This window comes from Barbus barbus, assembly GCF_936440315.1.
Source record: "Barbus barbus genome assembly, chromosome: 32".
Lineage (NCBI taxonomy): Eukaryota > Metazoa > Chordata > Actinopteri > Cypriniformes > Cyprinidae > Barbus > Barbus barbus.
In genome coordinates this window covers 28,953,264-28,981,259 of record NC_136760.1, presented here as the reverse complement: position 1 = coordinate 28,981,259, position 27,996 = coordinate 28,953,264, and the positions used below count along the sequence as shown (strand labels likewise).

The 27,996-nt window shown below is 38.9% G+C and overlaps 1 protein-coding gene across 1 annotated transcript; it reads left to right on the top strand.

Annotated features, from left to right (window-relative positions):
• Positions 1-16: 16 nt before the first annotated feature.
• mtr (5-methyltetrahydrofolate-homocysteine methyltransferase) lies at positions 17-27,826 on the top strand. Its single transcript, XM_079388449.1, has 33 exons — positions 17-192; positions 1,866-2,077; positions 2,735-2,824; positions 2,914-2,983; positions 3,073-3,165; positions 3,261-3,367; positions 5,602-5,661; positions 5,755-5,849; positions 5,949-6,049; positions 6,859-6,920; positions 7,595-7,662; positions 7,752-7,831; positions 7,931-8,043; positions 8,713-8,853; positions 10,720-10,905; positions 14,499-14,678; positions 15,036-15,152; positions 16,505-16,645; positions 17,264-17,353; positions 18,204-18,356; positions 18,723-18,830; positions 19,151-19,251; positions 19,691-19,758; positions 19,837-19,957; positions 20,605-20,686; positions 20,787-20,885; positions 22,240-22,315; positions 23,073-23,228; positions 23,306-23,502; positions 23,677-23,877; positions 24,825-25,017; positions 25,862-25,974; positions 26,970-27,826. The coding sequence occupies exons 1-33, from the start codon at positions 165-167 to the stop codon at positions 27,054-27,056; spliced, it is 3,789 nt and encodes a 1,262-aa protein (XP_079244575.1). The 5' UTR covers positions 17-164; the 3' UTR covers positions 27,057-27,826.
• Positions 27,827-27,996: the final 170 nt, after the last annotated feature.

The window sequence follows — 27,996 nt, the reverse complement described above, 5'->3', positions numbered from 1 at the left end:
GTGCATGTGTCCGGCTGCGCATGCGCTGTTCTCCAACACGTGTGCCCTGCAAGAAACTTACAAAAGAAAGTTTGACTGCGTTTTTACAGGAGAAACAGGTCTGACCGCACTGAGCTGATATATATCGTCTTAATTCGGACTGAGTCGGGACTTCATTAGGCACGATGCCGCCGACGATTCATCCGAGTTCCGGTGAGTTCTGATCCGGTTCTGAAGCAGCAGGTGGATTCATGAGCGTCTGCATCACCGAGTGACAGAACTCATATCAGTCTGCTGATTTATGCTAATTAAAGTTTGATTATTCATTTTAGCATACTAGTATATTTTACTAGTATTGTTTATAGAGACGTACTAGTCATGATAAATATGCATTAGATGATCGATCTCTGCCAGAGAAACTGATCGATTAGGATCTCGAGTCGTGTCTCGCGTTGATCACCTGTATCAGGTCACGTGTGTTTGTTATCGATCAGTAGTGCATGTGTGTCATTGTGTTTTTTTCCTGCAAGTACTAGTTCATGTTATTAAGTAACTTTTTAAAAACACTTTTTTGCCCCCCCCTACTTTGTTAAACTCAAAAATTCTCGGCCTACAAGAAAATGGCTTATAAATTTCTCATTATACTGTATTTTCACCAAATATTTGATGCAGTCTTTATATCAGCTTGTTTTCTTTGTTGCCACAGATTTAGTGTTTTTTTAAGGAACTGCTTGATTGTAGGCCTCATTGTTTATGAACCAGTTTTAAGTGAACATTGCCAACATTTTCTTTAAAGTTGCTTTCCAGTTGAAATTTTACATGAACATTGTTATTTTCCTGTTTATTAATATGAAGCAGCATCTGTATTGTGTTAAGTGCCATATAGATGACATGACGTGTGTCTCTGTGATTGTTTGTTTTGTTGTGTGTGTGTGTGTGAGAGAGAGACTGCGTGCGCGTGTGTGTGTGAGAGAGAGAGTGTGTGTGTGTGTGTGAGAGAGACTGTGTGCGTGCGTGCGTGTGTGTGTGTGTGTGAGAGAGAGAGACTGTGTGTGTGTGTGAGAGAGTGTGTGTGTGCACGTGTGTGTGTGTGTGTGTGAGAGAGAGACTGTGTGTGTGCGCACATGTGCGTAAGTGTGTGTGTGCGCGTGCGTGTGTGTGTGTGTGAGAGAGAGAGAGACTGTGTGTGAGAGAGTGTGTGTGTGCACGTGTGTGTGTGTGAGAGAGTGTGTGTGTGCACGTGTGTGTGTGTGAGAGAGAGAGACTGTGTGTGCGTGTGAGAGAGAGAGACTGTGTGTGTGCGTGTGAGAGAGAGAGACTGTGTGTGCGTGTGAGAGAGAGAGACTGTGTGTGTGTGTGTGAGAGAGAGAGAGACTGTGTGTGCGCACATGTGCGTGAGTGTGTGTGTGTGTGCCTGTGTGTGTGTGTGAGAGAGAGAGTTTGTGTGTGTGCCTGCGTGTGAGTGTGTGCGTGAGAGAGAGACTGTGTGTGTGCGTGTGTGTGAGAGAGAGAGAGAGACTGTGTGTGTGTGAGAGAGAGAGAGACTGTGTTTGTGTGCACATGTGCGTGAGTGTGTGTGTGCCTGTGTGTGTGTGAGAGAGAGAGAGTTTGTGTGCGTGCGTGCGCGTGTGTGTGTGTGTGTGTGTGCGTGAGTGTGTGAGAGAGAGGGAGAGTGTGTGTGCCTGTGGTACCCATGAGGGAGAAAAAATAGTTAAAAACATGGTGTATCTGAGTGTAAGAATGCTAACAGGTTTTCTGTAAGGGGTTGGGTTAGGGGATAGAAAATATCGTTTGGTCAGAACAAAAGTAATAGAAGTCTATGGAAAGTCCCCACAATTCACAGAAACAAACGTGTGTGTGTGTGTGTGTGTGTGTGTGTTGAGCAGGAAGAGCGGCGTCTCTCCGGGACGAGCTGGCAGGTCTCCTGCAGCACAGGATTCTGGTTCTGGACGGTGGAATGGGAACGATGATCCAGCAGAGGAACCTGGAGGAGGAGGATTTCAGAGGTCAAGAGTTCAAGGATCATCCCAAGAGTCAGAAGGGCAATAATGACCTCCTGAGCATCAGTCAGCCACACGTCATCTACAGCATCCACAGGGTGTGTGTGGTCCTCTGAGCCTTCACCAGCATCACACAGGCTAAAGAAATCTTAATTTGCCCTTCCACCAATTTCTGTTCATTAAAGTATTTCTGTCTTGTTTTTCAGTATAAATATCTAAACATTATTAAATCAAGATACATTTGCTGGAGATGCAGAATGAACATCTGAAGTCTTGTTTGATGAGAAAATGAACAAAACTGAGTTTATGATCAAAACAAGAACAAATATCTGCCAGTGTGTGATGAAAACATGTTTTACCTTTTATTTCAGTCCATTCACAGATATTTGTTCTTGTTTGAATCATAAACTCACTTTATTTGGTTTAATTTCTTGGAAAACAAGACTTACTATCTTCATTTTGCATCTCCAGTAAATGTAAATAATCTTTAAACATTTGCAGGTCTTAGGAAGTCTTATATGTTCCTTTATAAAACCTGCAGAAACGCTGCACACAGGGCTAATTATAATGTTTAGTTTCTTCTGTCTGTGTGTGCGTCTGTGTGTGTGTCTGTGTGTACGTGTGTGTGTGCGTGTGTGTGTGTGTACGTGTGTGTGTGTGTCTGTGTGTACGTCTGTGTGTGTGTCTGTGTGTACGTGTGTGTGTGTGTGTGTGTGTGTGTGTGTCTGTGTGTACGTCTGTGTGTGTGTCTGCAGGAGTATCTGGAGGCCGGAGCCGACATCATCGAGACGAACACCTTCAGCAGCACCAGCATCGCTCAGGCTGACTATGGCATGGAGGATCTGGTGATAGTTTGATTTCATTCGTTAGTTTGACTGAAGTGATGACTGATTTGTTGATTGTTCAGTGGACTGTGATGGTGGTTGTGTTTCAGGCGTATCAGCTGAATAAAGCGTCGGCTGAACTGGCCAGGAGAGCGGCTGATGATGTCTCCGCACAGACAGGTCACACAGACGACCGTCTCTTAATATCCGTGTGTGTGTGTGTGTTTGTGTGTGTTTGTATCGTTGGATGACGCTGGTGTTGTTGGCAGGTTGTAAGCGGTTTGTAGCAGGAGCCTTGGGTCCCACCAATAAAACGCTGTCAGTGTCGCCGTCGGTGGAGAGACCCGACTACAGGAACATCAGTAAGACTGACCGCGTGTTTGAGAACCAACTCTGAACCCAGAGCACATGAGCGGCTCTTCATCACCCGTGTGTGTGTGTGTGTGTGTGTGTGTAGCGTTTGATGAGCTGGTGGAGGCGTATGCGGAGCAGGTGAAGGGTCTTCTGGATGGAGGCGCTGATGTTCTGCTGGTGGAGACCATCTTTGATACGGCCAACGCAAAGGTGCTACTGAACTCTCACACGATCTGACACAAATCACCTCAGGGCTCGCAAAATTTCTAAATCCCTGGTATCCCTTCGGTCAGGTACTCTTCAGATTCTGGTAGCCTGAATATTAATTTAACTAGCCCTCTAATTTGTTTTCTTGCCGAGCAAAACTTCTCTCTATCGGGGGTCATCTCTGTCTCCTGATCAAACGCATTCTTTACACCAGACCTGTACAGCACGCACACACAAGTGTGTAACTTTGAACTTTAATGTGCTGTTTATATCTGATTTGACCCTTGATGTCACTAAATGATGTATATTTTAGGTTAAAGAGAAACATGTTTACTGAACAATACACTGCCGTTCAACAGATTGGATCAAAGTTTATTAAAGAAGTTTCTTTTGCTCATCAAGACTGTATCTATTTCATAAAAACACTGAATATTATTTCACTAAATAATAGTGTGAAATATTATTGCAATTTAAAATAAATGTTTCTATTTTAATATACTTTAAAATGTAATTAATTCCTGTGAAGCAAAGCAGTATTTTTAGAGTCACATGATCCTTCAGAATCATTCTAATATACTGATTTATAATCAATGCTGGAAACACTTGTACTGCTTTTTTATTTTATATACTGTATTTTTTGGGACCAGTGATATTAAAAAAAAAAAAAAAAAAGTTAAAAAGAACAGTGTTTAATGTTTTCTTTCATTTTTAAAGATACTTTAAAAAAGTTTAAAGAAAGTTAAGCTTTATTCAGCAAGGATGTGTTAAATGGATAAAATTGATAGTAAAGACTTCTATTGTTAGAAAATATTTATATTTTGAATAAATGCTGTTCTTTTAAACTTTTTATTAATCAAAGAATAAATATTGATCAGCAGAACAGTTTCAACATTGATAATAAATCAGTATATTATTATGATTTCTGAAGATCATGGGACTCTGAAGAGGAATGATGCTGAAAATACAGCTGCAGATCACAGAAATACATTACAGTTTAAAGTATAGGTATTAAAATAGGAAACCAATATTAGAAATTGCAATAATATTTCACTATATCACTGTTTTTTCTGTATTTTTGAAATGAATACAGCCTTGATGAGCAAGAGACTCAAACACAAGGTCAATTATTATCAGGTTTATAATAGAGCCCTAACATAATATATGATCAAAACAAACTATTTAAACTGATAGAATAGAATAGAACAGAATAGAAACTGAAGCTGAGATCTGTAAGTTAAATATAAAAGCGTGATCATATGAATTCTTCTATATCTGTGTAAACATGGTTCTGAAGTACAGTTTGTTCAATACTCATGAGACTGAACATGTTTCAGAGTTTAGTTACCCATCCTCCTCTATTCCAGCACTTAATCAAGCCGCTCTTCTTTAATACAGGAGGATGTTTTATTTCAGATGTGATTGTGTTTGTGTCGTCTCTCGTGTTGAGCGCACCGTAACTATTGAAGTATTGAGTTTCTACAGCGACTCGCATCGTTCTGAAGCCTGTAAACCGTATTCACCGGCTCTAACTCTGTCGTGACATCAGCTCTAGAGCGGTTTGCTCCAGCATTGCTACTCTTTCCTTTTACTGCGGCATTCAATCAACTGGCTTCCCAAATAATGTTTTGTGTAGCGAGGCACATTATTTGTTCTGCTCGTCCGCGGTGGAAGAAGAGAGCTCAGTTTAGAGGAACACTGTGTGGGAGCCTGTATTTAAGGCCGTCGGGCAGACAGTGGTATATTCTGGAAGCCCGACTGGAAAACACAATAGCCCCGGGACGTCAGGCTAGCGATTTTGCGAGCCCTGCACCTTCATCTGAACATCAGTGATGATGTTTCTATGGTTTATGACTAGAATTGTTCATGTTTAATTAATAAAATGATGTTAATTGAATTAAACCTATTAACTGCCAAATATTTATTATTGTTAATTTATGTACATATGTGTATGTATGTATTGGTGTGTGTGTATATATATATATATATATTTATTTATTTATTTATTTTTCCTGATTCCTTTTTAATAGATTTTTAGACCTGGAGAAATCATGGAAATGTATAAAATCTCTAAAATGCCTAAGGCAGTTTTATAAGCAAAAAAGGGGTGAAAAAGATCATGATTATTAACAGTAATAAATTACTATTGATAGTAAAAGTGCATGACATCACTGAGGTAAACCAATATATTTTTGAATTCCTTTGTTTTTCTTCTGTATTAATGTTTGTGTTTCTGTCAGGCGGCGTTATTTGCCATTGACCGGCTGTTTGAGGACTGTTATGAACCTCGACCCGTGTTTGTAAGTGTTCAGCGCTCACTTGATCTTCACGTCTGTTTCTCCTCATGAGTGTGTCCACTGACAGATGAACTCTCTGTGTGTGTGTGTGTGCAGATCTCTGGCACTATCGTGGATAAGAGCGGCCGCACTCTCTCGGGTCAGACGGGTGAAGCGTTCGTCATCAGTGTGTCTCACGCTCAGCCGCTGTGGTGACCATCACAGATTCTCTCATCATTTACGTAGTTTTACACATTCTTCAGTTACAGATTTATATATGTAGATGATGTATTAATCTCTCTGTCTGTCAGTATTGGTCTGAACTGTGCTCTGGGAGCGACTGAGATGCGTCCCTTCATTGAAGCGATCGGAAAGAGCACTGGAGCGTTTGTCATCTGTTACCCAAACGCAGGTCAGCTGATAATCGGGTGACAGAAGTGATTAGGGCTGTCAAATACAAATTAGAATTCAGAATATTTGTAAAAAATGTTATATAAATCCACATTTGAATGCAAAAATGTTGCATCCAGTTGAAGCCACTAGATGCGGCGCTGCTATGCGGTTCATTCAGAATATTACAGAAAAAGAGAACATCGATGCGGAGAAGATCTTGTTTACGGTGAAACTGAAACAAAGCCGTTCACACAGAACACATATTTATCACATTTTCTATAAGGACATCTATCAGCGTTGCACTCGTGTCTCGCACAAGAGATCCGCATGTTTAGAAAGCATGGGAAATTAATACAAGTTCAACTTTTAATGAACATGTCTCGAGACTTTATGGCGGTTTTCCCATCCCACTGCATCTCATGTTTTTAAATAGAAAAAGTACACTTTGTGATTGGTTTTCGGTCCTTTCTATTAAATTATACATACTTGCATGATGCTGTTTTGTTTCTAATTGTTTAAGCAACGCAATTATATATGGTTTATAAACATTATGCACTTTTTTCACAGATGTTATTTTATTGCTTTGAAGAATCGTGCATTAGTAATATTTTGTCCAGTGTGCTCTCTTGTGGTCTCGGGGGGGGAAAAAGCTTTTGGCTTCTCTCCTAACTGAAATTGTCTTTTTAATTTGAATATAATTTGAATATTGATAATATTTAAGTGCAAAATTCGAATTTAGTTTTTCATCCATTTTGACAGCCCTAGAAGTGATGATTGTCCCATAATGCACACTATGCTCTCTGATCTGTGTGTTCTCTGTGTTTCCAGGGCTTCCCAACACATTCGGAGGCTATGACGAGACCCCTGACGTCACGGCGTCTCAGATAAAGGTGAGTCTGTAACCAGGTTTCCATCCAAGAAATTTCGTGAAAAAAATATTTAGCGCTTTAAAATATTTAGGATATCGCTGATGGAAATGCCAATTATCAATTAAATTTCTCATGTGTCGACATAATCTTTTTCCATTTAACTTTAGCGCATAAATTCCATATCGATACTTCAAATGTCCTAAAACCGCTCGTGTTCATGGTGTTGCTCTCATTAAAGCACTGTTTCCCTGGAGTTCAAAAGCACATTAAATCATATTCATATTATTAAATTGTATCTAAAATTATTTTATACATGGTAAGAAAGAGTTACCTCTCAAACATGCTTATCTTAGTTTGGTGTTAGCAGGCTAGCCTATGTTTACATGATGATTATTAATGTTTTTACAGTGCACTGTTCAGGTTAAACAGCCTGTAGTGCTTTCAGCTTGATCATCATAACCCGTCATATTATGCCAAGCACAGATTGTTTTACATGAACGTGAAGTACAGAACTTTAAATTAATTCCTTTTGGCTTCTTATATTTTTATTCTTGCTTTGTTCTGAGTTCTTTCTACCGTTAACTTAGTTGTGCAGTGAGGGGAAATACGATATATTCATGCTTCTTCAGTATATGTGGCAGACTGTATTGTATTATGGCATGAACAGGCTTTAACTGCGCGTGTGTTTGCGGCAGGAGTTCGCGGTGGACGGTTTGGTGAATATTGTCGGCGGCTGCTGCGGAACGACTCCTGATCACATCCGGTGTGTGAACGATTGATCCTGACAGCTCTGGATCAGTGTGTGTGTGTGTCGAGATCGCTGAACTCTGTGTGTGTGTGTGTGTGTTTCAGGGCGATTGCTGAAAGCGTGCGTCACGTCAAACCCAGAGTTCCTCCTACAGATGTGTACAGTGATTATATGCTGCTGTCAGGTTCGTCTGCTATTCACCTGTCATTATAATAATAATAAGAGTAAATGAATTAATAAGGTCTATGACATTGTTTTTGTCTTTCCTGTCATGTGTGTTCAGGTCTGGAGCCGTTCAGGATTGGTCCGTACACAAACTTCGTGAACATCGGTGAGCGCTGTAATGTTGCTGGATCACGCAAGTTTGCCAAACTCATCATGGCTGGAAATTATGAGGTATTTCTCAAAAGGCTTATAAATCATACAGGAGGAGGTTTTTTTTGAAAATCTAAAAATGTGTAGTTTCCTGTAAGGGGTATGTTTAGGTGTAGGGTGATAGAAAATACAGTTTGTACAGTAAAAAAAATACGCCTTTGGTGTAAACCGTAAAACATAGAAACACAGCGTGTGTGTGTGTCTGTGTCTGTGTGCGCATGTCTCTCTCTCTGTGTGTGTGTATGTGTATGTGTCTGTGTGTCTCTCTGTGTGTGTGTGTGTGTGTGTGTTCGCGTGTCTGTGTATGTGTGTGTGTCTCTCTGTGTGTGTGTGTGTGTGTGTGTGTGTGTTCGCGTGTCTGTGTATGTGTGTGTGTCTCTCTGTGTGTGTGTGTGTGTGTGTGTGTTCGCGTGTCTGTGTATGTGTGTGTGTCTCTCTGTGTGTGTGTGTTCGGGTGTCTGTGTATGTGCGTGTGTGTGCATGCGTGTGTGTGTATGCGTGTGTGTGTGTGTGTGTGTGTCTCTGTGTGTGTTCGCGTGTCTGTGTGTGTGTCTCTGTGTGTGCATGCGTGTGTGTGTGTGTGTGTGTGTGTGTCTCTGTGTGTGTTCGCGTGTCTGTGTATGTGTGTGTGTCTCTCTGTGTGTGTGTGTGCATGCATGTGTGTGTGTGTGTATGTGTGTGTGTGCGTAGGAAGCGCTGAGCATCGCTAAAGCTCAGGTGGAGATGGGCGCTCAGGTTCTGGACATCAACATGGATGAGGGGATGCTGGATGGAGTCGCTGCCATGAGCCGCTTCTGTAAACTCATTGCATCTGAACCCGACATCGCGAAGGTCAGACTTCATAATAAACACAAGAGCTCCAGTCTCTGTCCTGTGCAGTATATTCCAGAAAATTAGCAGCACTGGATCAAAATTACAATGAGAAAAAAACCAAAAAGACGTTGCATTGGTGTTTTATCATGTTCAGAATTAAATAAACCAAACACTGACTAACAAACAATTTAAACACTGTAAACTTGTATTATAATTTTCCTCCACAACAAATCCTATAAATGTAACAGTATTCATAACAGAACAGTATAAGTATAAAACAAACATGAATTATAGTGCTGTTCTTTATAAAGAACATTTGTAATAAAGCCTAAACAAATGTATTTAAAGTGAAACTGAAATTACAGGCATGTGTAAATGTGATTATACAAATAAACATGTGCTGGTGTTCCTCTCTCATTCAGCAGCAATACAAATGTGGCTTTACATGTTTTGCATGTTCAACATTAATAACATTATACAGTCAGTTTGGAAATATAAGCCACAGCAGATCATAAAAAAGTGCAACTTGTATTTCAGAAAATATTGTAGTGTTTCACTGTAGAAACGGTAAAATGCTGCAGGTGTTGTCTCATGCTCCGGATGAATTCAGCTCAGTTTCAGGAACCAGACTAATGGGTGACCCCTGAACTATGACCATCAATAATGAGCCTTTAGAAATGATGAGCCTTTACTCGGGGTATGTTGTGGTGCTGGTGAACCTGAGAATCTGACCCTTTGTAGGGATGCAGCGATTAACCGGTTTCTCAATTAACCGCGCTTTAAAACGTCACGGTTAATTAATCGTAAAGGCTCCCCTACACCGAGTATTTCTGTTGCACAGAAAGGAACTGTTCCAACTTGCACAAAACGAAAACAAAGCGGTGCACCAGCTTAAAACACCGTGCTTATCAGAGACACAGAGGCTACTACAAGTCAAGTCAGCTTTATTTATAGCACTTTTAACAATACAGATTGTGTGAAAGCACTTAACAGTATCAGATTGGAGGATAGAGTGTCAGTAATGTATAATAATAAGATTAAACACTCAACACTCACCTGCGTCTCTGTACAAACGTGAGCTTAGTTACTTAAACATTGATTTTATCCTCTCGTTGCTGATGAATATAATGTAGCGATTCCGTATCTAACTATTTTTAAAAGTCACGAGGCAGCGTTCAGAAGTTTGTGTCCTCCTAATGTATGCGCAATCTCCGATCACAAACCAAAATAATAAACATGATTTTTTCAGGCAACATGTAAAATCATATGAATTATTAAAAATAAAATATTAAAATGTATAGGCCTACGTATGGATGGCACTTGATTACAATAATAGTTTATTCCCCTTATTATTAATAGTTTCCCCTGTGGAATAAATCAAGTTAATAGTCTTATATTAATGATAAATCATTAACATTATCTATTATCCCTTTTATAGTATTATTCATAAGTCAAAAACCAACAAGATTGTTTTTCACCATGTTTCCAGTTTCCTCGCTCGGGTCCAGAAGAAATGTAGGTAAAGAATGTGCAAATTGAAAACACTAAATACTTTTGTGATCTATTTTCATTAGTTATTTTCAAAAGGGAAACACTGTCATGGATGTTTACAGAGCAGGGGTCACCTTTGGTCACCAATGGAAGACATGGACTTTTGATTGTCTTTATTATTATTATTATTATTTTGTACTGTATTATTGGTTAGGCCTACTGTGTTATTTCTGTTTCTAAAGGCAGCAATAAATAACACATTATTTAAAGAGTATCCATGCGATTTTATACATCATTAATTTTGTGAAATGAATAAATGCGTAATAATCGTCATAACCATGATTATTCCTCACACAATAATCATACCAACAAATTCTATAATCTGACCTGCAGGTGCCGCTGTGCATCGACTCGTCAAACTTCGCTGTAATCGAGGCGGGTCTGAAGTGCTGTCAGGGCAAATGCATCGTCAACAGCATCAGCCTCAAAGAAGGCGAGGAGGACTTCCTGCATCGGGCGAGACAGGTGCGTCGCTACGGCGGCGCGGTCGTCGTCATGGCGTTCGATGAGAACGGACAGGTGGGTTACTGTCTATCATCCTGTTATACAATCAGTTTCACTAAATAATTGTGTTTGAAAATTAGGGGTGAGTGATATCATCTGCGATTTTAATATAATTGTTGTTTTAACGATGTGTGATTTGACATTATCGAGTGTTTTGCAAAAACTATTGAAAACACCCCTACAGAGCGCACAGATACATTAGCTGAAGTCTAGACTAGTGCGCTTATATTAGAGTGCGTTCTCTCACTGCATGATTCAGTCTATTAAAATGCCTATAGAATGATCACAAATTCAGGACATGGGGGCAGAAAATGTATATACTTTTACCACTTCATATAGTTAATCAATTTCACACCAACAGTGCCATTTTTCTCCAAAAATTTCCATGATTACAAATGTGATATTAATTTTTTACAACAGTTCAATAAACAAGAAGTTAATTAAGAGACTTACATTTTAGACAGACACCATATTTCGATAAGAAAAATAATTCCAAACACAGCCACAGCACTTTTTGTGTCTCTGAGCAACATGATGGTGTTTCGTTTCTGAATGAATCAACCGTTTAAATGATTCGATTCAATCGCAATGACTCACTTATTTACAGTGACTTGCTGCCACCTACTGGCCGTTTTGATTTCACATTTAATGGATCTTTTATTATTTAAATAATTTCAAATATCAGTATTCAACATTTTATGTTTAATATATCAAAACATTATTTCTGCATTTGTAATTGCAGGTTAAATGCATTCATGTCCTGCTCTAAACCGTGTGTAAATGCATCTAAACACTACTTCAGACGCAGCTTCTGTGTTTCCTCTGCATTGTAAAGATGGAGTTTGTTGATACTGATTTCATTTTCTTGGTAACAGCCCAAATGTCTTCTTATTCTAATTCACTGATTAAATGTACGAATTTGACTCATAAGATAATGCACACTTTTAGAAAGAAATGAATTTCTGTCATTGCCGTGAACTGAGCACCACACAGAATATGAAGAATATCAAAAACTTTAGAGTCAGTTTAAAATACCAGCATAATAACACACTCAGCAAAATATCATCTAATTATCGTTATCAATAAAATCCCAGAAAATAGAGATATTATTTTTTGTCAATATCGCACACCCCTAATGAAAATCATCATTATTTCTTAATGAAAAATACCCATCTGAAGATTGACTAGAAAACACCAGTAATTTTTGGAGGTTTATGCATTATTATTTTTGCTTTTAATTGAATGTGAATTATATTGTGATGTCATTGCAAGCCTGCATGATTTTCTTTTGGAATTCTGAAAAACATTGGAGACATAATAACATTGGACCCCATTGACTTTCTTTTGTACAGACAAAAAACCCCACTGAGACATAGCTCAGAATATCTTCTGTTGTGTTCCACAGAAGAAATAAAGCCATTCAGGTTTAGAATGACATGAGTAAATGATGACAGAATGATCATTTTTGGCTGAACTGGTCCTTAAAGATGAATAAATGAGACTTTAGAAATACTTAACTTTGTTTCAGTGTTGTTGGTTTGTAAGAACACACTGACCTCTGTGAGAACAGGCTGCGTCACTGTGTCTGTATAAGCCAAAATAATAGATCATATTCAGATAATATTTGTGTTTATGTAATAAAAACAGGTCCTGTTGTGAGAATACGGTTTCCTATTAATATGGACAAAAATCTCTCTGCATTATTACAATTAATGGCAAAATGAATGTTTGGAAATGTAAACTGATATTTCCTTCTGACACACTACAGCAAAACATAGAAATAACTGACTTAAAACCATTTAGCTGGTAAAAATACTAGTGCTCTAATCATTTTGGCCAGCACTGGAAGTCATTTACTTTTTAAACGTTAGCTAAAGCAGGTGTGAAGATAAGAGACTGTTTGGTTTGGTGCAAGAAAAACTGACTAATACTACTAATACGAGGGAAAACTAGATGCTAACGTACAACCTGAATTCTGGAAATGTTGGAATGTGTTTTTTTTTTTTAATTTGAATAAACCTAAAAGACTTTCAAATCACACGAGCCAATATTTTATTCTCAATAGAACATAGATAACATAACAAATGTTTAAACTGAGAAATTTTACACTTATCCACTAAATGATCTCATTTCAAATTTGATGCCTGCTACAGGTCTCAAAATAGCTGGCACGGGGGCAACAAAGGGCTGAAAAAGCAATAAATTTTTAAAAGATTCAGCTGGGAGAACATCTAGCAACTAAGTTAATTGACATCAGGTCTGTAACATGATTAGCTATAAAAGGGATGTCTTAGAGAGGCAGAGTCTCTCAGAAGTAAAGATGGGCAGAGGCTCTCCAGTCTCTGAAAGAGTGCATTAAAATATTGTGGAATACTTTAAAAACAACGTTCCTCAACATCAGATTGCAAAGGCTTTGCAAATCTCATCATCTACACTGCATAACATCATCAAAAGATTCAGAGAAGCTGGAGAAATCTCTCTGTGTAAGGGACGAGGCGGAAGACCTTTGTTCTTTGTTGGATGCCGTGGTCTTCGGGCCCTCAGATGACACTGCATCACTCATCGGCATGATTCTGTCATTGACATTACTAAATGGGCCCAGGAATACTTCCAGAAACCACTGTCAGTAAACACAATCCACCGTGCCATCTGCAGATGCCAACTAAAGCTCTATCATGCAAAAAGGAAGCCATATGTGAACATGGTCCAGAAGAGCAGTCGTGTCCTGTGGGCCAAGGCTCATTTAAAATGGACTGTTTCAAAGTGGAAAAGTGTTCTATGGTCAGACGAGTCCAAATTTGACGTTCTTGTTGGAAATCACAGACACCATGTCCTCAGGACTAAAGAGGAGGGAGATCTTCCAGCGTGTTATCAGCGGTCAGTTCAAAAGCCAGCATCTCTGATGGTATGGGGGTGCATAAGTGCATACGGTATGGGCAGCTTGCATGTTTTGGAAGGCACTATGAATACTGAAAGGTATATAAAGGTTTTAGAGCAACACATGCTCCCCTCCAGACGACGTGTATTTCAGCAGGACAATCCAAAACCACATACTGCAGCTATTACAACAGCATGGCTTCATAGTAGAAGAGTCCGGCTGATGAATTGGCCTGCCTGCAGTCCAGGTCTTTCACTGATAGAGAACATTTGGCCCATCATTTAATGAAATATGTCAAAGACAACCACAAACTCTTCAGCAGCTGGAAACCTATATCAGGCAAGAATGAAACCAAATTACACAAACACCATAACTCCAGAAACTCATAACCTCGATGCCCAGACGTCTTCAAACTGTTTTAAAAGAAGAGGAGATGCTACACCATGGTAAACATGCCCCCATCCCAACTATTTTGAGACCTGTAGCTGGCATCAAATTTGAAATGAGCTCATTTTGTGCATAAAATGTCTGTTTAAATTTGTTCTCCATGTTCTATTGTGAATGAAATATTGGCTCATGTGATTTTTAAATTCTTTTTGTTTTCATTTTATTAAAATTTAAAAAACGTCCCAACATTTCTGGAATTCAAGTTGTAGAATAAATAATCCTTTAAATAATCTTGAAATATTTGTTTTTGAGATGAGGCATGTGATCTGGTGGTGTGTTGTAGGCGACAGAGACGGATGAGAAGGTGAAGATCTGCTCTCGCGCATATCACCTGCTGATCAGTCAGGTGGGCTTCAACCCCAATGACATCATCTTTGACCCCAACATCCTGACCATCGGCACCGGCATGGACGAGCACAGCATGTACGCCGTCAACTTCATCAGAGCCACGCGGATCATCAAGGTGTGTGTGTGTGTGTGTGTGTGTGTGTATGGGGTATGGGCTGCTTTGGGCTGAATGATCTCTGTATTAACGATGTGTGTGTGTGTGTGTGTGTGTGGACCAAATGTCCCCACAAGGATAGTAAAACCTGAAATTTTTGACATTGTGGGGAGCGTCTTGTGGTCCCCTCGAGGGGAAAAAATGATTAAAAATAGCAAATGAAGTTTATCTGAAAGTGTGAGAATGCTAACAAGTTTTCTGTAAGCGGTAGGTTTAGGGGATAGAAAATATAATTAGGTCAGCATAAAAGTAGTAGAAGTCTATGGAAAGTCCTCACAATTCACAGAAGCAAACGTGTGTGTGTGTGTGTGTGTGTAGGAGAGTCTGCCCGGTGCGAGGGTCAGCGGTGGTCTCTCTAACCTCTCGTTCTCCTTCAGAGGGATGGAGGCCATCAGAGAGGCCATGCACGGAGCCTTCCTCTACCACGCCATCAAGGTCAGTGCATCTCCTCTCATGGGTCAGGAGGTTTTTCTCACTGTAAACTAGGGATGCAATGATACCATTTTTTTCAGAACCGATCCAAAAATTGGTGTAGAATTTCTATACTACTTTTGTAGAGCTGGGCGGTATATCGAGTTGGTACGATATATTGATATTTTCTTTATAAGCGATACGATATGAGGCAATACAGTTTATATTGATATACAGCATATATAGCGGTGGACACAGACTGAGCTGCTGCAGAGAAACTGCATAATACAATTTGTTCTAAACATGTGACAAGCTTTATATTAAGGCCTTTAAAAACTGGTAAGACATAGTATAGTTTAAGCGGCTCGGCCCGTCAGATGCTCTGACAGAAAGGCTGCGTGTGCCGCTACTTGCGCTGTTTAACGCTGTTTTCCTAAATGCATAACTTGCATTTCACAGGTATATTCTCCATCTGTAAATGTTAGAAAGCCATGGAAATATTTCCATTTTGCTGTTAGAAGTACGAGCCTTCTGCTTTGCAATTCTCCGCTAAACTTCCCAGACTTCAGTGAACGAGCGCCGCCGCACACATGCGCACCAAACAGACAGAGCACAATACATTTCGCTGAAATATTTGTAGTAGGACAATAAATGTGATCTGTAGAATTTTAAACCTATAAGTGTGTTTGTATGATAGCACTGACTGTAAAGTGACTGTAATGGGGGAATCAAAATAGCCTAACACAACTCTGTGCTTTTGTTCTGATTTATTTTCATTTTTAGTTTAGTGAATTTATTTGCCGCTTTAAAAGCCTTATTTTTGTTTTTAGATTGCAGTGTTACAATGCTAGAATAAAATGTGATTTTAACCCTTTTTTGCACACAATATAAAGGCTTACATGTTACATTCACTTTATTTTTCATGTTTGTTTTGTTGGACAACATTGGTGCAGTAAGTGAAATATATATTAAATACAGATTTTTTTAAAATACAAATTCAAAAACGAATATATATATATATATATTACACACACACCGTATATCTCAAATCGGCTAAAAAATACAGAGATATAAATTTTTGCCCATTTTATGTGTTAAACACAATCTGCTAAATATAGACAAATTTAATGAAAAATAACAAGTGAAAAAATATATAATCGTAATCTGACTAAAATACTATTATAAACTAAGTTAGTGGATAATTCAGATGCAAAAGATACTCTAGAAAAATCATGGGTGCATAATAATTTTATAAAATCTAAACATTTAGTGAAACAACATTTATTTAGTGGGGAACAAATAAAATTTGATGAGTGTAGGACTATATCTGGTAAAATGTTACACGTGTGTGTGTGTGTGTGTGTGTGTGTGTTCAGGATGGCATGGACATGGGAATCGTGAACGCTGGCAATCTGCCGGTGTATGACGACATCGATAAAGAGCTGCTGCTGATGTGTGAGAACATCATCTGGAACCGAGACCAAGATGCCACCGAGAAACTCCTGCTGTACGCACAGGTACAGAACCAGACCAGAACCATCACATCCGGGTTAAAACGGCACCGGAGAACTTCATATTAAAGGAATCAGTTAGGGGCAAAAACATCTTTCAGAGTGAATCCAATCTGATTTCAGATTCTGAAAAGTTGTTTATAGAAGTCCTAAACTTTGCAATCCATTTCACGTTCATTGAAAAGTGTATTACATGTATTTTGAATATTTATTTTCTGTGCAGCTAACATGCATGTCAAAGTCAAGTCTAGTCTAGTATAAGATGTAAAACACATGCAAACGTTCGCACCGCTTCACTGCACATGTGCAAAAGGGATTTTTGAATCTGATTGAGAAAATAAGAAGTGTTTACATGCTTGATTTTTTTTTTTTCCTGTTGATTGGATTATTTCAAGTCTTCATTCATTCAGATCAAGCTCAATTGGATCTCTTGCATTGTTCAGTCTGATTGAGCCCATTACTAATGGATTATTTGGATGTGAGAAATACATCAAGGCTTCATGCTACTGCTTTAACTGGATTAATTAGTGCTTATTGAACTTTAATAAAGGAGTGTGTAAACTTGCTGGAGTCGGTCTGTGTTGCTCATGTTGTCGTGTGCTGTTTCTGCTGTGGTTGATGTAGAATTATGCTAAAGGAGGGAAGAAAGTGATTCAGACGGATGAGTGGAGGCTGGGCAGCGTGGAGGAGCGGCTGGAGTACGCTCTCGTCAAGGTCAGAGCGATTAACACAGACTCATGTTGCATGCTCGTTTGAGACCCATTTGTGACCCTGGACCATCAGAAAGGTCAATTTTTTGAAATTGAGATTTATACATCATCTGAAAGATAAGTAAGCTTTCCATTGATTTATTTTTGGACAATATATGACCCTGCAGCACAAAAGCAGTCATCAGTAGCACAGGTATATTTGTAGCAATAGCCAACAATACATTGTATGGATCAAAATTATACATTTCTCTTTTATGACAAAAATCATTAGGATATTAAGATCATGTTCCATGAAGATATTTAGTAAATTTCCTACCATAAATATATCAAAACTTCATTTTTGATTAGTAATATGCATTGCTAAGAACTTCATTTGAACAACTTTAAAGGAGATTTTCTCAATATTTAGATTTTTTTGCTCCCTCAGATTCCAGATTTTCTAATAGTTGCATCTCAGACAAATATTGTCCTATCATAACAAACCATACATCAATGGAAAGATTATGATTATGTATAAATCTCAATTTAAAAAAATTGACCCTTATGACTGGTTTTGTGGTCCAGGGTCACATATTTGGCCGAGATACAACTTTTGATATTTACAGTAGGAAATTTACTAAATATCTTCATGGAACATGATCTTAATATTCTAATGATTTTTGTCATAAAAGAGAAATGTATAATTTTGAGCCATACAATGTATTGTTGTCTATTGCTCCAAATATACCTGTGTTACTCATGACTGCTTCTGTGCTGCAGGGACACATTTGTCAACATGCTGTGAGAAGTTAAATCTCCAGCGTGATGAGAGATCAGCAAGCGTGTGTTGAAGTGCTGTAGATGTGTGTTCTCAGGGTATAGAGAAGTATGTGGTGGAGGACACGGAGGAGGCGCGCGCTCAGACCGACCGCTATCTACGACCGCTGCACGTGATCGAGGGTCCGCTCATGAACGGCATGAAGACTGTTGGAGATCTGTTCGGAGCCGGGAAGATGTTCCTGCCACAGGTGACAATAAATGCTGATGTTATTGATTCAGATTGAGGAGCTTCAGCAGCAGAGAAGCTTGAGGATGTAGAACTTAAGAAGGAGCTTTTTTTATTATTGGCTTTGTGGTTCCATGAAGAACCTTTAACATCCATGGAAGCCTCTCATTCCACGGAAGGTTCTTTATAGTAGAAAAAAGTTCTTCATGTAAGAGGAATAAAATGGCCTTGATTTTACAGAGTGTACATTTGATGAAAGATTGTAAAGACATCAAGCTTTTAATTTTCTAGAGAAACTGATGAATCATTCAGAATTAGAGCTGGAACATAAATGAAGACACTAAATAGAGTCATTACGGGTCTCATGTCTGTGTTTGTGTGTGGTCAGGTGATCAAATCGGCCCGTGTGATGAAGAAAGCTGTCGGCCATCTGATTCCCTTCATGGAGAAGGAGCGAGAGCAGATGATGATCATCTCAGGCTCTAATGAAGAAGTGGTGAGAAGATCAGTGTGTTTTTATACTAGTGAACAGAACTCACTGAACTGATTGCTTCTTAAGAAAATGTTATGTTATTGAAATTATACTGTTAATGTTGCCATGAATATAGACATTGTTGCTGATATGAGTTAAAACATAAGTAAATACTCCCTAAAGCAGGAGGAGGGTGATGATCACGCGTGTGCAGAATGACATGTTTTCACAGTTCATCTATAGATAGTCTGCTCATGAAGAAGTGCTCAGTCTCAAGGAGAGCTCCTCCAGACTCCAGTCAGATGTGTTTAATGAAGATGAGCCGTGTGTGTGTTGTTCTCCAGGATCCGTATCAGGGCACGGTTCTGCTGGCCACAGTGAAGGGAGACGTTCATGATATCGGCAAAAACATTGTGGGTGTTGTGCTGGGATGCAACAACTTCCGGTGAGTCTGAGATACTGTCGTGTGTGTGTGAGTGTGTGTATCTGTGTCAGCGAGTGTGTGGGTGTGTGTGTGTGTGTGTGTGTTTTTGTGACAAATGAGCACATAAATGTGTATAATGACACAGGTATGACAGGTATTACAAGGTGAAGGTGACTTTTCAGGACATTGACCCATGTCCCCACTTTTCAAAACACTTCTAAATCATACAGAGTGAGTTTTTTACGGTTTGTACAGAATAAAAACCATTATGCCTATGGAATGTTCCCACAATTCACAAAAACAATGTGTGTGTGAGAGAGAACGCTGGTGTTAAGTGGCTCTTCAGACGCTAACAGCTGCAGGTGTTTGATGTCAGACGGGTAAACGCTGTTATCAGTCACTCTAACACTACCATAGCACCACAGGCTCATCGTGTGTGTGTGTGTGTGTGTCTCCTCAGGGTCATTGATCTGGGAGTCATGATTCCCTGCGACAGGATCCTGCGGGAGGCCATTCAAAACAAAGCAGGTCAGTTTCTGTGTCTCTAGGCTGATGTTCTCCTCACTGAAGGACTCTTCTCATGCGTGACGCTCTCTGTGTCTGTAGACATCATCGGTCTGTCGGGTCTCATCACACCGTCACTGGATGAAATGATTTATGTTGCCAAAGAAATGGAGCGTCTGGGCTTGAAGACTCCTCTGCTGATCGGTGGAGCCACAACATCAAAGTACGACACGCATTCAGTGGACATTCACCAGGCGCTTGCTTGATAAACTTCAACATTTATGCAATTTTTATTTAACTCTCATAAAGATAGTGTCATTAATTGTTCTGTAGATGTTTAATGGCGTTTCTAATTTAAACTTCAGTAGCAGAAATGATTTTAGAGTTGGACAGTTTGATCATTTCCATGAATCAGTGAATCATTTTAAAATCCTGATTCATTTGCATCATCACTGAGAATTATTCATGAAATCTCTGTGGCTTTTTTTAATATCTTTTATAATGTTCGAGTGAACCAATGTAATTATTCCTCCTAAATGTGTCTGTTAATTACACTGATGCTCTGAAACTGAAAATGCTAATTTTCAATGTTCTGTTTTTCGATTGACAGAGAATATATAATTGTTTATTTGGCAAAAAGGTGTCTTGATTAGTTTAGGTTTTTATCGTATTGAATGTATTCAGCTGCAGTTACTGTGGTTGAACTAATAGTTCAAAAACATAAAATCATGCATTGAAGCCACTTTACAGTAAATACACAAATACTGAATATGATCAAGTGTCTGATGTACATGAAGCTGTGCCCTAATGAAGACGTTTATGTGATCTGAACCCTCTATATGATGTTTTTTATGTGTGTGTGTTTGACAGGACTCACACTGCGGTGAAAATCGCCCCGCGGTACAGCTCTCCCGTGGTTCATGTTCTCGACGCGTCCCGCAGTGTAGTAGTGGTGAGACACCTGTCTGTCTGTCTCTGTCTTATACAGCAGCACAAAAACCATTTAAAAACATCTGATGATGATGATGATGATGATGGTTTTGTGTCTGCAGTGCTCGCAGCTGCTGGATGAAGGCATCCGCGAGGATTACTTCGAGGAGATCCGAGAGGAGTATGAAGACGTCCGACAGGATCACTACGACTCTCTGAAGGTCTGACTCTCACATGATGCTGTTAATCAACCTCTTCATATGCACCAAATGTTCAGCAACTGAAATTATTCGGCCAAAAATAGCACAAAAAAAGCTCTTTCGGTGTATAAGTGAATAGACTGAATTAATTGTACTGAACAATGCTATTTTTGGTGATGTGATCAAACAGCACTCGGCGTAGAGTGAGAGGAGCGCAGTCTTTATAACGCAGCAAACATGTCTCAAACTGTGTGAGAAAGACACTAAAATCATTAGAAGCAGCAAGAGACATCTCATGTCTCTGATGAGAAGAGGAAAGGTGGATGAAGCTGGTTACTGTATGATGATTGAAATCATGAAATGGCTTTAAACAATTAGTGCGAGTTTTCTAATACAGTATTCTGACAGCGATGACGAGCTCGTTAGCCAGGAAAATCAGCACTGAAACCGTGTTACTCGTCAGCTGCTCAGAAACATTTATCAGTTTTTACAAGCATGTGACAATGCAATACGTGACAAACATCTTTCTAAATTCATAATGAATTATTTGTAAATCTGCTGTTGTCAACAACAAGAAGCACTGAGGTCTTCCTGCGGGTTTCTGACAAAATAAAAGCTCCAACATTCATAAATGTTAGTATTGTAATTTGACTGTTCTTCTGTAAAATACAATAAAAAATAAGACTATAATGATGATAATTACAACAGCTCTATTAATACATTTATTATATCATTCACACATGGGGTTCAAATCTGTAATATTTTCTAATGTTTCAAAAGAAGTCTCTTCTGCTCAGCAAGGCATTTATTTGTACAGTAAAAACTACAAAAACAGTAATATTGTGAAATATTATTATAATTTTAAATAACTGTCTTCTATCTCTTAAACTTTAATTTATTTCTGAGATCAAAGCTGTATTTTCAGCATCATTACTCCAGTCTTCAGAAATCATTCTAATATACTGATTTACTGATCAAAGTGTCCAGTTTTCCTTTTTGTCTTTAGCCAATCACATGCCTGATTCAAGAAAGGGGGTCTCAAAAATGGCAAATAAAAATATATTTTTAACCCTAACTTAATCATTTTAAGTTAAATTGTGCTCTGTTGGTGTAATGTTTGCTAGAATGTTAAAAAATGTTCACCGTTTAAAAAAAAGTATTTTTAAAATGTTTTGTAATTGATTTTTTTTCTGTGAAAAGCAAGACAAAACCATAAAAAGCTATTTAATTGATGCAATGGTGAAAAAACTGGCAAAATACTTGGATAAAAAATGCAAAAACTGTTTGGCTTTGGCCAAGAATTTTAATTTGGGTGCATTCCTACTTCATAAAGCAGCTGGTTTACTGAGCGCTGACGCTGATGTGTTTCCTGCAGGACAGACGCTTCTTGTCTCTGAGTCGAGCTCGAGAGAAGGGCCTCCATATCGACTGGCTCTCTCAGCCCAGACCAGGTATTACTACCTCAAGTTAGTATCCGTGTTGGGGGAAATGCATTACAAGTAACACAAGTAATCCGATTACTTTCTCAAGTAACTAGTAAAGTAACGCATTACTTTTTAATTTAGATGTAAATATCTGAGTAAGTATCTTTCAAATAAGTAACCCCAGGGGTGTATTCCAGAAAGCACAGCTAAACCCTGAACATTGGGTTGATTAACCCCAAACCTTGCTTACTCGAGGTATGTGGTTCCAAAAACGCGTCCGGGAGTAAGTTCATTCAACACAGAGTATGTTCCTGGTTAAGACTCAAGACATTCTCAACAGAGCCACGAATATTCTTATATTTTATATTATATATAAATATATTTAATATATAAACGTAACATATTTTTCTTAAATATATGGATGCATGTGTTTGCATTTATATATAAATAATAAAAATACACAGTAAACGCATATATAATGTAAATAAAAACCTTTATTTTGGATGTGATTAATCACGATTAATCGTTTGACAGCACTATTGTTTATATTTAAAAGAAACAAGCAAGCCCTGCCCAGATTTAAAAAGTAACGTAACATAATTAGTTACTTTTTTAGGCAGTAATGCAATATTGTAATGCATTAGATTTAAAAGTAACTTTCCCCAACACTGGTTATGTTCATATAGTATCTCAATCAGTCTTAGGTGGTGAGCTTCAGCTTTAACCTGCTTATTTTATTGGTCAGTTGAGTCCATCACAAGCGTGTGTTTGTGTTTGTCTGCAGTGCGGCCGCAGTTCTTGGGCACTCGCGTGTTTGACTCGTATGACCTGCGTAAGCTGCTGGACTTCATCGACTGGAAGCCGTTCTTTGACGTGTGGCAGCTGCGGGGGAAATACCCCAACCGCGGATACCCCAAAATATTCAACGACAAAACCGTGGGTGCGTCTGATTCGCTGCAGTAGCGGTCGTTGAGGGTCAGAGGTCAGCATGGGTGACGTGTCACGTGTGTGTTTCAGGAGAGGAAGCGCGGCGTGTGCACGACGACGCTCTGAAGCTGTTGAACCGGTTGATTGACAGCCGAGGACTGCAGGCCCGTGGACTCGTGGGATTCTGGGCCGCTCAGAGTGACTGCGACGACATCCACCTGTACGCTGATGATGTCACGGCACAGACCGCCACACCTGTCGCCACCTTCTACGGCCTCAGACAGCAGGTGAGACCGGTGATCAGACTAAGACTGGAAGAGACTGTATGATTGACATGTAATGAGACCAATCACAGTTCAGAGTTTTTGTGCAGCCCTGACCACAATAATAGACCAGTGTGAGAAGAAATGCATTGAATAATTATCCAGCGGTGTTGTGATGTGACTGTTTTCCTCCCGCAGGCGGAGAAGGACTCTGCGAGCTCCGAGCCGTACCTGTGTCTGTCTGATTTTGTGGCTCCTCGTGGCAGCGGCGTTCAGGATTACGTGGGTCTGTTCGCCGTGTCCGTGTTCGGAGCAGAAGAACTCAGTCAGAGGTTTGAGCAGCAGGGAGATGATTACAGCAGCATCATGGTCAAAGCTCTGGCGGACCGACTCGCCGAGGTACACAACACACACACACACTCACACACACACACACACACACACACACTGAACATTAGAACAAGAGATTTCTCATCCTATTGAAGGTGCAAATTATTGAAATCTTGCGGTCATACATTTGGCCACTTAATTTGACCAGGACCCATCTAGTGATGGCAAAGGGAAGTGTTCTGAACCAGCCACGCTTTCATCATAATTCTATCAGAAAAAGGTTCATTACTCGAAGCTTTTCAACACGGTGTATTCTGTGGCCATCTAGTGGTCATAAAAATGAATGCTTTCCAAAGTACTGTTTTATTACAGCCACTGGTTTCACATCTGGCTCTACAAATTATAATTGTTTTATTTTATTGTATATAAATAACGGTGACTGTCAAATTAATTTGTGTACTGCTGCTAAAATAAGTAAAATAAATTCATAAATTAAATATGTGATCTGTCTATTTGAATTCTGCCTCAGTCCTTAGATTGTTATTTAATGGACAAAGTTCATTTGAGCTTAATATATAAATTTATGATTTAAAAAAAGCAATGCTATGCGTTATAATGTAATATAATGTAAAGGAAACGGTGCTGAGGTTTGCTTTGTTTGAACCAGATGCTGAAGCAGTCACATGGTTTTCAGGCGAACGAAGCTTCAGACATCATGGATTACATGCTTTTGACAAAACAAATCAAGCTCTGATACAGTTGTGCTTCTGTGTTGAACCAAGAACGATTGTGATGATTACACGAGTGTCCACATAAACCGTATGCTCTGTTTATTAAGCATGCTGCAGTTCTGTCGTCTGTCAAGCTCTTTAAAGTCCGATGCATTCTGGCTGTCAGTGTTTTTATTGATCATCAGCTAAAAAAAATCAACGAATGGGCCTTTATGCAGGAAGAGACTGTCTGACGGACATGTACTGTAAGTGAGTGCTCATGTTGAGTTTTCTGTCCTGCGGCAGGCGTTCGCCGAGGAGCTGCACGCTCGTGTGCGCAGGGATCTGTGGGCTTACAGCAGCGAGGAGGATCTGCCGGCGTCTGACCTGCACCGGCTGCGGTATGAAGGGATCCGTCCAGCTGCAGGATACCCCAGCCAACCCGACCACACCGAGAAACACACCATGTGGAAACTCGCAGACATACAGGAGAAAACCGGTGAGATGCAGACGCGGCTTTAGAGCAGGCTGCGTTTGTATAATGCATTCACACTGGTCATCTTTCTCTGATCTGTGTGCTTACTGAATAGTGATTAGTGTCCCTGCAGCACAAAAGCAGTCATGAGTAACACAGGTATATTTGTAGCAATAGACAACAATACATTGTATGGATCAAAATTATACATTTCTCTTTTATGCCAAAAATCATTAGGATATTAAGATCATGTTCCATGAAGATATTTTGTAAATTTCCTACCGTAAATATATCAAAACTTCATTTTTGATTAGTAATATGCATTGCTAAGAACTTCATTTGAACAACTTTAAAGTAGATTTTCTCAATATTTAGATTCTCAGTTTCAAAAACGGACCCTTATGACTGGTTTTGTGGTCATATTTAGAAGTTTGCGGTGAATTTAGAAAGTTAACACTAGGTGCTGTGAGTCGATTCCAGAAAGAACCAATTATGAGATTTTGGGAATCGAGAGTCCATCAAGGACAATCAGCTCCTCTTTAAGAGCCCTTTTTAATTCAGAGCTAATCATTAATTCACCTCTGGCTCAATAATAGTGATTGAACATCCAAGTAATAAATAAATAAAAACAAAGTCAATACAAAGAATCAATTACTTGTGTTTATTTTATATTGGCATTAATTCTAGAACAAGGCAACAATTCTAGTCAACACTGTTCTTTTGCCGCAAACACTTATATTTCCGTCCAGAAACTGATCTTTAGATTGAAGGATTATGTTCCTCAGATGTTTGTGTGTCCGTGCTGATGGGATCTGACCGTGTCTCCATCCTGAAGCGTCTCAGCGTGTCTCTTCATGTTCTCCTGCAGGTATCGGTCTGACGGAGTCTCTGGCCATGACTCCTGCCGCATCCGTATCCGGCCTGTATTTCTCCAACCCCAAATCCTGCTATTTCGCTGTGGGTAAAATCACTAAAGAGCAGGTATGAACCTCACGTTTACCATCAGATCCACTAACGGAAGGCTATGTCATGATGTGGGGCTATTTTAATTCCAAAAGCCAAGGGAACTTTATCAAGATGCATAGTATCCTGGATCCATGAAGTAACTGGCCTTTAAAAATAAAAATCTGCCTACCTCTATGGAAATTTAACATAGGGGTGCCCAGACTTATGCACCCTGTATTTTAAGGAAGAGCATTCATTTATTTACAATACATTATTCATTCACAAAGAAAATTGGTGTCCTTAAAGGTTGGATTTTTCCAAATTTTTTTAATTAAGGCATTAAGTTCAATTTCCAAAAGATGATTTTTTTTATTTCTCTTTTTAGTCAACTTTAGCATGGGTGTCTAAACTTATGCATAGCACTGTATATATATATATATATATATATATATATATATATATATATATATATATATATATATATATATATATATATATATATATATATATATACACACACAATAAATAAACAGTACACATTATGTAAACAAAAGCTTTTATTCTGGATGCGATTAATCATTTGACATCACTAATTTATGTTGTTTAATTAATATAATACTTAATTGATGATAATTGTTTAAATTAATATAATAATAATTATTTTTGACTCCATTTTCTTAAAAATGGTTTAAAGTGTTTAAAGTGGAAAAAAAACAAATCTTGCTTTTTCCAGTCATTTTACTGTTTAATATGTTACAATAGACATTGCTCTGCTCATATGGTATTCATTTTATTTGTGCAGGTCTTAAATAGTCTTAAATTTGAGATGAAAAATCCTGCAGAAACTCTGCTTTAAGGAAGTGGTTTTGCCAGAACAATGACAAATCTTCACCCAGTTCCAAATGATGTGGCCATTAGTTGTATTTGCATTTATTTCTGGTTTATTTATTCGTGTGATAATCGTGTGGGAACAGGAGGTCTGTGTGAGCGCAGATGTGTGACCTCCATCTCTCTCTCTGTGTGTTGGTCAGGTGGAGGATTACGCCCACAGGAAGCAGATGGAGGTGTCGGGGGTGGAGCGGTGGTTGGGTCCGATCCTGGGATACGACACCGACTGATGCTAAACCGCTCCGATCTGGACCACGCTGCAGGGAAAACTCTGAATCATCAGCTGGGACAGACTTTATCTTGTTTTGGTGGTTTTGTCCCAGATTAGGGACTTTCATTTCAAAGGGTCCAAAAAACACTTTTACCTTTACACTACAGAGGTGCCATCTAGAGCGCTGCTTTTAATTACATTTCTGTTTTCAATAGATCCGTGACCAGCACTTATTTTTAGTCCTGTGGGTTTATAGGTTGATATCTTATGAGATTTAAAGAAAATAAGGGTACAAAATACCAGCCTGACTTACAGACTCCTGCAGGTGCTTTAATTATTTCTTTTAGATTGTGATTTCATGGTTTAAACTGATCAGGTTTTAGTTCCTGAAGTCACTAGACACAGCAAGTCTCTGGTTAAGTACAGTAACGTCTGTCATTGAACTCTCTCTGTGTGTCTTCCTGTAGGTTTGACATAAACGAGGTCCATAAGAGCAAACGATCAGTTTTAGTATTAATATTAGACGGTGGTATGAAAATCATAAGGACCTGTTATTCAATATGGTGCTTTAAATCTAACGCACAATCCTGCTGTTTTATTTTGGTTTTAGGAATTATTTCAGTGTTAATTTCACTTAACTGAGGAAAAAATGAGTGAAACTGATCATTTGACATCGGTTAAGATGAATATTGAAAGATGGGCTTTCTATATTTTCAGATAAACCAGCATTAAATCAAAACTCTGTGTTTTGGTGATTTATGAGTGTGTAAATATATTCACATTATGGAGGAGGTGTTTAAAACTCAGTCATTCAGCATTTGATTGTCTCACACACACACACAGACACACATGTTGGTTTTTGTGGTTTATGGGGACTCTCCATAGGCGTAATGGTTATGCTGAACAAACTGTGTGTGCTATTGCCCTACACCAACCCTACACCTAAACTTAGCCCTCAC

Excerpts from the sequence above, each read along its gene's own strand:
- mtr (XM_079388449.1), top strand. The coding sequence starts at position 165 with ATGCCGCCGACGATTCATCCGAGTTCCG. Across the intron at positions 5,850-5,948 it reads TCTCACGCTCAGCCGCTGTG|TATTGGTCTGAACTGTGCTC; the intron begins GTGACCATCACA and ends TCTGTCTGTCAG. Across the intron at positions 25,975-26,969 it reads GTAAAATCACTAAAGAGCAG|GTGGAGGATTACGCCCACAG; the intron begins GTATGAACCTCA and ends TGTGTTGGTCAG.